The sequence below is a fragment of the Triticum aestivum genome, chromosome 3D (genome assembly GCF_018294505.1).
Source record: "Triticum aestivum cultivar Chinese Spring chromosome 3D, IWGSC CS RefSeq v2.1, whole genome shotgun sequence".
In the NCBI taxonomy this organism is placed as follows: Eukaryota; Viridiplantae; Streptophyta; class Magnoliopsida; order Poales; family Poaceae; genus Triticum; species Triticum aestivum.
Window position 1 is genome coordinate 550,268,308 of NC_057802.1, and position 12,770 is coordinate 550,281,077.

General features: G+C 44.3%; 1 protein-coding gene across 1 annotated transcript; it reads left to right on the forward strand.

The window, feature by feature from the left end:
• The first annotated feature begins 482 nt into the window (after positions 1 to 482).
• LOC123080409 (serine carboxypeptidase 1) lies at positions 483 to 6,294 on the forward strand. The gene is made up of 13 exons (XM_044503331.1): positions 483 to 1,029; positions 3,520 to 3,596; positions 3,687 to 3,809; positions 3,898 to 4,000; positions 4,096 to 4,133; positions 4,232 to 4,333; positions 4,445 to 4,525; positions 4,609 to 4,845; positions 5,002 to 5,067; positions 5,146 to 5,267; positions 5,519 to 5,632; positions 5,852 to 5,897; positions 6,009 to 6,294. Exons 1-13 carry the CDS (start codon positions 738 to 740, stop codon positions 6,090 to 6,092), a joined length of 1,485 nt encoding a protein of 494 aa, XP_044359266.1. The 5' UTR covers positions 483 to 737; the 3' UTR covers positions 6,093 to 6,294.
• The last annotated feature ends 6,476 nt before the right edge of the window (positions 6,295 to 12,770 follow it).

The following is a 12,770-nucleotide window of genomic DNA, read 5'->3' on the forward strand; positions in this document are numbered from 1 at the left end:
CCCCGTCACCGATGTGCCTCCCTTGGCCATAGTCATTCGGTGGGGTCGCAGCTGCGGCCGCAAAGTGGGGTCGGTGCCACGCTCTCAGAGGCCCGCTGTCGTATTCGACCTCTCATGCTGCCCCTCGATCACATTATGTGCAGTCACGCCTTTCTCCGCACCATGTGGCAGAGCTCGGACGCCATGGTCATGCTCATCAAAACTAACATCAGCAGCATGAGAATTTGAGGGTTCTCTTCAACCTACCTACGGGTGAGGGGCACGGGTAGGTCGAAGAAAGGGATGACGAGTGGGTCTCACTTGTATGCGAGGCAAGAAAAGAAAGAGAGGGATTGGCTACATGTCTAAGGGCAGAAGTGTCTTTTAACACCGTTTGTCAAAAAAAAAAGGACGGTGGCGTTAGAGTGGAATGGAATTAAGACCCGGTGTCAAAATAGGGAAAGATAGTCTCCGGTGTCGAATAAGGAAGCCATTATCTTACCAATCGTCAGGAAAGGAATTCCGTCAACAAATGCAGGCACCCCCTGCTCCCTCCAATCAGCGGAGCTCGTCACGGCGCTCCCGCGTCCCCGGTGCGTCACCGCCATCCCGTGGCGTGGACGTCAATTCCGCCCTATATATCCGCGCGCACGCCGCGCCCAAACATACTAATCACCACGGCCCAGCCGGCGACTCGCGACTCGTCGCTGGCAACCACAGCCCACAGTACCACCGTCCGTCGAAGCCTCGCACGTGCGATGGCCGGCGGGCGCCGCTCCGGCTTCGCCGCCGCGGCCCTGCTCCTCCTCGTCTTCACCGCCGGCTGCGGCGCGGCGCCGCAGGGCGCGGAGGTGACGGGGCTGCCGGGCTTCGACGGCGCGCTGCCGTCGAAGCACTACGCCGGGTACGTGACGGTGGACGAGAAGCACGGGCGGAACCTGTTCTACTACGCGGTGGAGTCGGAGCGCGACCCGGCCAAGGACCCCGTCGTGCTCTGGCTCAACGGCGGGCCCGGCTGCTCCAGCTTCGACGGCTTCGTCTACGAGCACGGTGCGTCTTCTCCTCCTCCTCGTCGTGGTTGTCCGTGCGTCCGGTGGGGTGGGAGGGAAACTGGCCACGTCCGTCCGTTCGCAGTAGGGGTAGGAGTAGACCCCAGGCGCTAGCTGTTGGGAAGTCGCTGAGAGGCCGATGGAGGTGGTGGCGACCGGCCGTGTCTGATTCGCTGGTTTTTCCACGGTCGATGGAGTAAAGGCCTTGGCGTAAAGCGGCCAGGGCGTACAAACGGAATCTGCCTCACGTACACACCACCCGTTTTACTCCGTTTTTTCTTTTCTTTTTTTGAGCTGGAACACCGTGTGTTCCAATTACGGAGGGCCGTCGGCTAGGTCGTTTTAGTCCGGTTTTCGTAACGGTGGTTTTGCGGCGACAACCGGGTTAGAACGAAATTTATATCTGTATCTGCATCTATATCTATATATCTCTACCCTAATAATAAATAGATACTACAAATACGGATAGAGATACAGATACAGATTTCCCTTATACAGATACAGATATAGATATATACAGATACAAATATAGATAGAGATACAGATTTCGTATTAATAAATAGGCTATTGCTTTTGACGGTACGTCATGTAAATTGCCCTTAAAGTTGTCACATATTACGCACAATGCCACCTATAAACTTATCATAGATAGCGGCAACTACTCCCTCCGTTCCGAATTACTTGTCGCAAGTATGGATGTATGTAGATGTATTTTAGTTGTAGATATATCCATTTCTGCGACGAGTAATTTGGAACGGAGGGAGTGGGTAGATATTTTTGTTGTCTAATAAATTGGAAATATCTTGAGCACATTTAAAAAATCACCCCATATTTATGTTTTTATGCAACACCACTTATCATTATGTTTGTCCTTCAGCATCGTGAAAGATTTTAAGGGATTTGTTGTGACGTGGAGTGGGTGTATGAGGGATGAATTATTTTTGTTCTGGTGCAACGTACGGGCATGTTTGCTAGTCACTAGTTAAAGGGTACCCCTTAGAAAGGTTACTTTGAAACTCCTTTGATAGAGAATCAACGGTCGTGGCGAGTGCTCTGTGGGTACTGAACTCAATCTAGGCCGTCCACGCGCTTGGAACTTGTCCGTTGCTTATCTAAACTAGGAGGAAAGTGATAGACACACACTTGGTCAAATAGATACCTTCAGAGTAGCAGAGGAAGCTTGGGTCCTGGACAGGTCAACTATTTTTTCTTTTTCTAGAATAAAGGTCTGCCTCGTAGAGTGTAAGCGAACGACAAGTCCTGAGTAGAGTGAAGCACGCCCAGTGCTGGATGAAATGTCTGACAGCAAGATCCTTTTCTGAAGATTTATGGTTTACGGTTTACCTTTAAGTAGAAACGTTTAAGTATTGCTACTTTTCTTCACTACGTTGCACATATATATCCATGCAGTTTCTTGTTAAATCATGAATAAATGAATTAATTGATTAACTTGAAATTACATGTAACTTTCATCTTTATCTTTATCTATTATCTTCATCTTTATCTGTATTTGTATTTAGATGTGTATATGTATCTATATCCCTAATAATAATGTAGAGTGTATCTATATATGTATCTATATTTATATCTATATCTATATCCCTACCCCTAATAATAATGAAGGGGCTATTGCTTCTGACGATACGTCATGTAAATCTGCATCATGAAATTTATATTTATATCTATATTTGTATCTGTAGCCCACTAGCTATTGCTTCCAACTTTTCTACCTATTTTTATGTAAATTTTCTTTTATTGGGCAGATTTAAATACTTTTTAAAATATCCATTTCTTTCCAATACTAACTCAAAATCTGACATATTATATATGAAAACTCCTCAGAAAAATGTGCCGATTTCAAATATGCTATTTTCATGCATGGCAATCATTTTTTTAAATCCCATTTTCCTTCTTTTTTTAATTATTTTATCAGGTAGATTCCAATACTTTTTAAAATATTGATATCTTTCAAAACCTAACTCGAAATCGAACATGTTAGTCGGAAACTCCTTTGATAGAGAGTCAACGGTCGTGGCTAGTGCTCTGCAGCTGCTGAGCTCAATCTAGGCCGTCCATCCGTTGCTTCTCTGAAACCGGAGGAAAGTGACACACACTTGGTCTGATAGGTATCTTCAGAGAAGCAGAGGAAGCTGCGTCTACTCCTGGACACAACTCTTTTCTTCTTCTTGTTCTTGTTCTTCTTCTTCTTCTACAATAAAGGGATACCACGTAGGGTATGGGCAAACAACAAGTCCCGAATGGAGCGAAGCACGCCCTGTGCTTGACGAAATGTCTGACCGCAACAAGATCCTTTTCTGAAGATTTATGGTTTGCCTTTAAGTAGAAACATTTAAGGTTTACTTTTCTTCACTACGTTTCATATATATATATATCCACGCATTTTTTTGTTAAGTCATGAATAAATGATTAACTTGAAATTACAAGTGACCGTCAAGTTCATACAGTACTATTCATTTTTGTCTACATTCAGGGCCATTCAACTTCGAATCGGGCGGGTCGGTTAAAAGCCTGCCAAAGCTTCATCTCAACCCTTACAGCTGGTCCAAGGTTGGATACTAGCTTCCATTGGCCCAGTGGCGTATATAATTACCAACAAACTATTTGTTGTTATATCTAACTTGAGTAATTGTGGCTTAGGTGTCTACCATGATATACCTGGACTCCCCTGCTGGTGTGGGGCTGTCATACTCAAACAATGTTTCAGATTATGAAACGGGAGACCTCAAAACCGCGGCGGATTCGCATACTTTCCTTCTGAAGGTATGCATGTGTATTCATGTTAGCATGGTTTATTAAGAGATTATCGTTATGCTATATAGCTCAAGTTATGTGGCTTGTATGTATGCAGTGGTTTCAGTTGTACCCTGAGTTTCTGAGCAACCCGTTCTACATAGCTGGGGAGTCGTATGCCGGGGTTTATGTCCCTACTCTTTCGCATGAAGTTGTCAAAGGTCTGGCCCCGGTTTTCTACTCACCTTCATCAGTATATAAGTATAGTTACTAATCATTTGGGTTTCTTATTTACTGAGTAATTAATTATCCACAGGGATACAAGGAGGAGCTAAGCCAACTATAAACTTCAAGGTTAGTGTACAGATGAATTTTCTCGGTTTGCCGATCGCAAACTTTATGAAATGCCAAGTAAATCAGGTTTGACGTTTTGACCTGTACTATTATGATAGGGCTACATGGTGGGGAATGGCGTCTGCGACACTGTTTTTGATGGTAATGCTCTTGTGCCATTTGCACATGGAATGGGTCTAATATCAGAAGAAATATACCAGGTAGGTAATTCAGACAGACAGTGTTAATTCGAGTCAGATTAGTTTCCAGTATCCTACTGGTATTTGCTTCAAAACATTTCTTTTAAATAACCATGTCTACTCACAATGCAGCAAGCTTTTACGACGTGTGATGGAAATTACTGGAATGCCAGTGATGGTACATGTGAAAGCGCGTTAGTGAAAATCGACTCGGTAAAAACGCGTGTCACCTTTTCAGAGTGAAAACTGCAAGCTCTTCTCTCATGATGATGCGCTGACTATTTTCTTATTCACAGTTAATCAGCGAACTGAACATTTATGACATTCTTGAGCCATGCTACCACGGCAGAAGCATCAAAGAAGCGAACCCACAGAATAGCAAATTGCCTACAAGTTTCAAAGATCTTGGTACAACTAACAAGCCCTTTCCGGTAAGAACGAGAATGCTCGGGCGTGCTTGGCCTCTGAGAGCTCCTGTAAAAGCCGGACGCGTTCCATTATGGCAGGAAGTTGCAAGTGGTGTTCCATGCATGGTAAGCTTAAAGCATAATTCAGAGAAAGATACTACACATTTAAAATTCTTGCGCTTGTGAATTAAACATAGTTCAGAGGAAATTTGCTGTCTGCAAGAGATACATAACATGCTCATTTCCCAGTATATGATAACATTTAGTTTGCTTAATGTACAGAGCGATGAAGTGGCAACGGCATGGCTGGACAATGATGGCGTCAGATCTGCAATCCATGCGCAATCAGTATGATCATTAGTCAGCATTAGATGGAACTGAAGACACTTCCATTTTTCTAACTCTAGTTTTTCATGCTCATACTAGGTAAGCTCAATTGGGCCATGGCTCTTATGCACGGATAAAATTGATTTCAACCATGATGCTGGCAGTATGATCAGTTATCACAAGAACCTCACAAGCCAGGGTTATCGTGCCATCATATTCAGGTACACCATGAACCTGTAGAATGATATTCTTATCTTATCTGTGTGGCTGTTGTCTAATCTCTGTATTGAGCAAAATTTGGCATCCTAACTCTTCTGAAGATATTTGAGTTGTTCACTATCTTATAGTGAATATATTTCCTTAATGATTCATTTGCATTATCCTAGACAGAGAGAAGCAAATCGGATGCCATATTATTCATGGATTGTCACATTCTCTGCTTTTATTAATGACTATTTTGCACTTGTTTCAGTGGTGACCATGATATGTGTGTGCCATACACCGGGAGTGAAGCATGGACAAAATCTATGGGGTATGGAGTTGTTGACTCATGGCGACCATGGTTCACAAACGACCAAGTTTCCGGGTACTGAACTATTATTGCTGAATTTTATTAATGTCCAAGTTGAAGTATCCTTGACATGAACTCACAATTACTTTCACGAGGGTTAACACTAAAAACAAAATTTAAAACGCTTGCAATGTTACTTTGGCACGGTTCAAGCTAAGAATATATGTTGCGAAAACACCATGGAAATGAAGAAGCAACATGTAACTCACAATGCCTGTTTGTTGAACTCCTTAGGTACACCGAAGGCTATGAGCATGGTCTCACTTTTGCTACTATTAAGGTAAGCATACATTTTTTTCATACATGGTCATCACAGTTAGTAAAAAAAAATGTATGAGCACATCATTAACTTAAAAAAAAATTCCGTACCTTTTCGTTTGTTTTTTCACAGGGCGCTGGACACACCGTTCCTGAATACAAACCACAGGAAGCATTGGCTTTCTACAGCCGTTGGCTCAATGGTTCAAAGTTGTGAGGCTTGTGCCTGGCTGCGAATAATGGGGGAATATACTTCTGCATACAGTCAAGAATGAACAAATGTTGATTTGAAGAAAGAGTATAGATAGTCACATACTCAAATTTCAAAAATAGCAATTGGAACACTGCGTGTTGTATTCATTCATGCAAATATATTTGGTCGATGCAGCTTTGATATTATTGCTTTCATGATTTGTCCACTATGCGATCATGACTTCTGAATTTCAGTTGATATGGAGAGTATATCGTATCCTCGACTGTAAAAGAAAGAAACAATGCCATATTTTGAAATGGGTACATACATAATCATTCAAAAAAAAGTGCATACAGAAAGGACAATATATCTAAATTCATACTTGGGCATTTGGAAACTAGGATTATGTGCTATTAGATACTTGAGACTAGTCTTAGTCTTCCGCTGAATAGGTAAGTTAGGCCATATGACTATATGAGCATTCTAATTAGCAAGCTGCGCTAAAAAAATAAAGGTTTATAATAGATAAGTGGTGGCGGTGGTTCACCCACTTTCAAGCCAAAATTAGAAACACATAATTTCAGGAAAGAGATGACCTACAAGCCATATAGATAGTCACATACTCAAAATTTCTAAAATAGCAATTGGAACACTGCGTGTTGTATTCTTTCTTGCAGATATTTGGTCGATGCAGCTTTTGTTGGAAATATGTCCTAGAGGCAATAATAAAATGGTTATTATTATATTTCCTTGTTCACGATAATTGTCTATTGTTCATGCTATAATTGTGTTATTCGAAAATCATAATACATGTGTGAACACATAGACCATAACATGTCCCTAGTGAGCCTCTAGTTGACTAGCTCGTTGATCAATAGATGGTTATGTTTTCCTGACCATGGACATTAGATGTCATTGATAACGGGATCACATCATTAGGAGAATGATGTGATGGACAAGACCCAATCCTTAGCATAGCACTAGATCGTGTAGTTCGTTTGCTAAAGCTTTTCTAAATGTCAAGTATCATTTCCTTAGACCATGAGATCGTGCAACTCCTGGATTCCGTAGGAATGCTTTGGGTGTACCAAACGTCACAACGTAACTGGGTGGCTATAAAGGTGCACTACAGGTATCTCCGAAAGTGTCTGTTGGGTTGGCACGGATCGAGACTGGGATTTGTCACTCCGTATGACGGAGAGGTATCTCTGGGCCCACTCGGTAATGCATCATCATAATGAGCTCAATGTGACTAAGTAGTTAGTCACGGGATCATGCATTACGAAACGAGTAAAGTGACTTTCCGGAAACGAGATTGAACGAGGTATTGGGATACCGACGATCGAATCTCGGGCAAGTAACGTACCGATTGACAAAGGGAATTGTATACGGGATTGCTTGAATCCTCGACATCGTGGTTCATCCGATGAGATCATCGTGGAACGTGCGGGAGCCAACATGGGTATCCAGATCCCGCTGTTGGTTATTGGCTAGAGAGGTGTCTCGGTCATGTCTGCATGATTCCCGAACCCGTAGGGTCTACACACTTAAGGTTCGATGACGCTAGGGTTATAAGGAAGGTTTGTATGTGATTACCGAATGTTGTTCGGAGTCCCGGATGAGATCCCGGACGTCACGAGGAGTTCCGGATTGGTCCGGAGGTGAAGATTTATATATGGGAAGTCATCATACGGTCACTGGAAATATTCGGGGGTATACCGGTATTGTACCGGGACCACCGGAGGGGTTCCGGGGGTCCACCGGGAGGGTCCACCTGCCCCGGAGGGCCTAATGGGCTGTAGGTGGAAGGGAACCAGCCCCTAAGTGGGCTGGGCGCCATCCCCCCTAGGGCCCATGCGCCTAGGGTTGGGGGGAACCCTAAAGGGAGGCGCCCCCCTTGCTTGGGGGGCAAGCCCCCTCCCCCTTGGCCGCCGCCCCCCTCTAGATCTCATCTAGAGGGGTCGGCCCCCTTCTCCCTATAAATAGAGGGGTGGAGGGAGGGCTGCAGCAACACATCCAAGGCGCAACCCCTCCCCTCCCCAACACCTCTCCTCCTCCGCGTGAGCTTGGCGAAGCCCTGCCGGAGAACTACCACTCCATCACCACCACGTCGTCGTGCTGCTGTTGGAGCCCTCTTCCTCAACCTCTCCCTCCACCTCGCTGGATCAAGGTGCGGGAGACGTCACCGGGCTGCACGTGTGTTGAACGCGGAGGTGCCGTTGTTCGGCGCTAGGATCGGAATCTACCGCGATCTGAATCGCTACGAGTACGACTCCCTCATCCGCGTTCTTGCAACGCTTCCGACTCGCGATCTTCAAAGGTATGAAGATGCACTCCCCTCTCGTTGCTAGTAAACTCCATAGATTGATCTTGGTGATGCGTAGAAAATTTTTAATTTCTGCAACGATCCCCAACAGTGGCATCATGAGCTAGGTCTATGCGTAGTTTCTATGCACGAGTAGAACACAAGTTGTTGTGGGCGTCGATTTTGTCAATTTACTTGTCGTTACTAGTCTTATCTTGATTCGGCGGCATCGTGGGATGAAGCGGCCCGGACCGACCTTACACGTACGCTTACGTGAGACAGGTTCCACCGACTGACATGCACTAGTTGCATAAGGTGGCTAGCGGGTGTCTGTCTCTCCCACTTTAGTCGGATCGGATTCGATGAAAAGGGTCCTTATGAAGGGTAAATAGAAATTGGCATATCACGTTGTGGTTTTGGCGTAGGTAAGAAACGTTCTTGCTAGAAACCTATAACAGCCACGTAAAAATTTGCAACAACAATTAGAGGACGTCTAACTTGTTTTTGCAGCATGTGTCATGTGATGTGATATGGCCAGAAGAATGTGATGAATGATATATGTGATGTATGAGATTGATCATGTTCTTGTAATAGGAATCACGACTTGCATGTCGATGAGTATGGCAACCGGCAGGAGCCATAGGAGTTGTCTTAATTTATTTATGACCTGCGTGTCAACTGAAACGTCATGTAATTACTTTACTTTATTGCTAACCGTTAGTAGAAGTAATAGTTGGCGAGACAACTTCATGAAGACACGATGATGGAGATCATGGTGTCATGCCGGTGACGATGATGATCATGGCGCCCCGAAGATGGAGATCAAAAGGAGCAAAAAAATGATATTGGCCATATCATGTCACTATTTGATTGCATGTGATGTTTATCATGTTTTACATCTTATTTGCTTAGAACGACGGTAGCCTAAATAAGATGATCTCTCACTAAAATTTCAAGAACTGTGTTCCCCCTAACTGTGCACCGTTGCTAAAGTCCGTTGTTCCGAAGCACCACGTGATGATCGGGTGTGATAGGTCCTATTGTTCGCATACAACGAGTGTAAGCCAAATTTACACACGCAATACACTTAGGTTGACTTGACGAGCCTAGCATGTACAGACATGGCCTCGGAACACGGAAGACCGAAAGGTCGAACATGAGTCGTATAGAAGATACGATCAACATAAAGATGTTCACCGATGATGACTAGCCCGTCTCACGTGATGATCGGACACGGCCTAGTTGACTCGGATCATGTATCACTTAGATGACTAGAGGGATGTCTGTCTGAGTGGGAGTTCATTAATAATTTGATTAGATGAACTTAATATGTCTTGTAGATCAAATGGCCCACGCTAATGTCAACCTCAACTTCAATGCGTTCCTAGAGAAAACCAAGCTGAAAGACGATGGTAGCAACTATACGGACTGGGTCCGGAACTTGAGGATCATCCTCATAGCTGCCAAGAAAGCATATGTCCTTGAAGCACCGCTAGGTGAAGCACCCGTCCCAGCAAACCAAGACGTTATGAACGCCTGGCAAACACGTGTTGATGATTACTCCCTGGTTCAGTGCGGCATGCTTTACAGCTTAGAACCGGGGCTCCAAAAGCGTTTTGAGCAGCACGGAGCATATGAGATGTTCCAAGAGCTGAAAATGGTTTTCCAAGCTCATGCCCGGGTCGAGAGATATGAAGTCTCCGACAAGTTCTACAGTTGTAAGATGGAGGAGAATAGTTCCGTCAGCGAACACATACTCAAAATGTCTGGGTTGCACAACCGCTTATCTCAGCTGGGAGTTAATCTCCTGGATGATGCGGTCGTTGACAGAATCCTTCAGTCGCTCCCACCTAGCTACAAGAGCTTTGTGATGAACTTCAATATGCAGGGGATGGAAAAGACCATTCCTGAGGTATATTCAATGCTGAAATCAGCGGAGGTGGAGATCAAAAAGGAACATCAAGTGTTGATGGTGAATAAAACCACTAAGTTCAAGAAAGGCAAGGGTAAGAAGAACTTCAAGAAAGACGGCAAGGGAGTTGCCGCGCCCGGTAAGCAAGCTGCCGGGAAGAAGACAAAGAATGGACCCAAGCCTGAGACTGAGTGCTTTTATTGCAAGGGAAACGGTCACTGGAAGCGGAACTGCCCCAAGTACTTAGCGGATAAGAAGGCCGGCAATACCAAAGGTATATGTGATATACATGTTATTGATGTGTACCTTACCAGCGCTCGTAGTAGCTCCTGGGTATTTGATACCGGTGCGGTTGCTCATATTTGTAACTCAAAACAGGAGCTGCGGAATAAGCGGAGACTGGCGAAGGACGAGGTGACGATGCGCGTCGGAAATGGTTCCAAGGTCAATGTGATCGCCGTCGGCACGCTACCTCTACATTTACCTACGGGATTAGTTTTAAACCTCAATAATTGTTATTTAGTGCCAGCTTTGAGCATGAACATTGTATCTGGATCTCGTTTAATGCGAGATGGCTACTCATTTAAATCCGAGAATAATGGTTGTTCTATTTATATGAGAGATATGTTTTATGGTCATGCCCCGCTGGTCAATGGTTTATTCTTAATGAATCTCGAACGTGAAGTTACACATATTCATAGTGTGAATGCCAAGAAATGTAAGGTTGATAATGATAGTCCCACATACTTGTGGCACTGCCACCTTGGTCACATTGGTGTCAAACGCATGAAGAAACTCCATGCAGATGGACTTTTGGAGTCTCTTGATTATGAATCATTTGACACGTGTGAACCATGCCTCATGGGCAAAATAACCAAGACTCCGTTCTCCGGAACAATGGAGCGAGCAACCAACTTATTGGAAATCATACATACTGATGTGTGCAGTCCAATGAGCGTTGAGGCTCGCGGTGGCTATCGTTATGTTCTCACCCTCACTGATGACTTAAGTAGATATGGGTATGTCTACTTGATGAAACACAAGTCTGAGACCTTTGAAAAGTTCAAGGAATTTCAGAGTGAGGTTGAGAATCAACGTGACAGGAAAATAAAGTTCTTACGATCAGATCGTGGGGGAGAATATTTGAGTCACAAATTTGGCACGCACTTAAGGAAATGTGGAATTGTTTCACAACACAACTCACGCCGCCTAGAACACCTCAGCGTAATGGTGTGTCCGAACGTCGTAATCGCACTCTGTTGGACATGGTGCGATCTATGATGTCTCTTACCGACCTACCGCTATCATTTTGGGGATATGCTTTAGAGACTGCCGCATTCACTTTAAATAGGGCTCCGTCGAAATTCGTTGAGACGACACCGTATGTATTATGGTTTGGGAAGAAACCTAAGCTGTCGTTTCTAAAAGTTTGGGGATGCGATGCTTATATCAAGAAACTTCAACCTGAAAAGCTCGAACCCAAGTCGGAAAAATGCGTCTTCATAGGATACCCTAAGGAAACTATTGGGTATACCTTCTACCTCATATCCGAAGGCAAGATCTTTGTTGCCAAGAATGGATCCCTTCTAGAGAAAGAGTTTCTCTCGAAAGAAGTAAGTGGGAGGAAAGTGGAACTTGATGAGATGACTCTTCTCGAACCAGAGAGTAGCGCAGCACAAGAAAATGTTTCTGTGGTGCCTGCACCGACTAGAGAGGAGGTTAATGATGACGATCATGATCAAGTTACCACTGAACTTCATAGGTCCACAAGGACACGTTCCGCACCAGAGTGGTACGGCAACCCTGTCCTGGAAATCATGTTGTTAGACAACGGTGAACATTCGAACTATGAAGAAGCGATGGCGGGCCCGGATTCCGACAAATGGCTTGAAGCCATGAAATCCGAGATAGGATCCATGTATGAAAACGAAGTATGGACTTTGACTGACTTGCCCAATGATCGGCGAGCCATAGAAAATAAATGGATCTTTAAGAAGAAGACAAACGCGGATGGTAATATGACCATCTATAAGGCTCGGCTTGTCGCTAAGGGTTATCGACAAGTTCAAGGGGTTGACTACGATGAGACTTTCTCACCCGTAGCGAAGCTGAAGTCCGTCTGAATCATGTTAGCAATTGCCGCGTTCTATGATTATGAGATATGGCAAATGGACGTCAAAACGGCATTCCTTAATGGTTTCCTTAAGGAAGAATTGTATATGATGCAGCCAGAAGGTTTTGTCGATCCTAAGAATGCTGACAAGGTGTGCAAGCTCCAACGCTCAATCTATGGGCTGGTGCAAGCATCTCGGAGTTGGAACATTCGCTTTGATGAGATGATCAAAGCGTTTGGGTTTACGCAGACTTATGGAGAAGCCTGTGTTTACAAGAAAGTGAGTGGGAGCTCTGTAGCGTTTCTCATATTATATGTGGATGACATACTATTGATGGGAAATGATATAGAATTCTTGGAAAGCATAAAGGC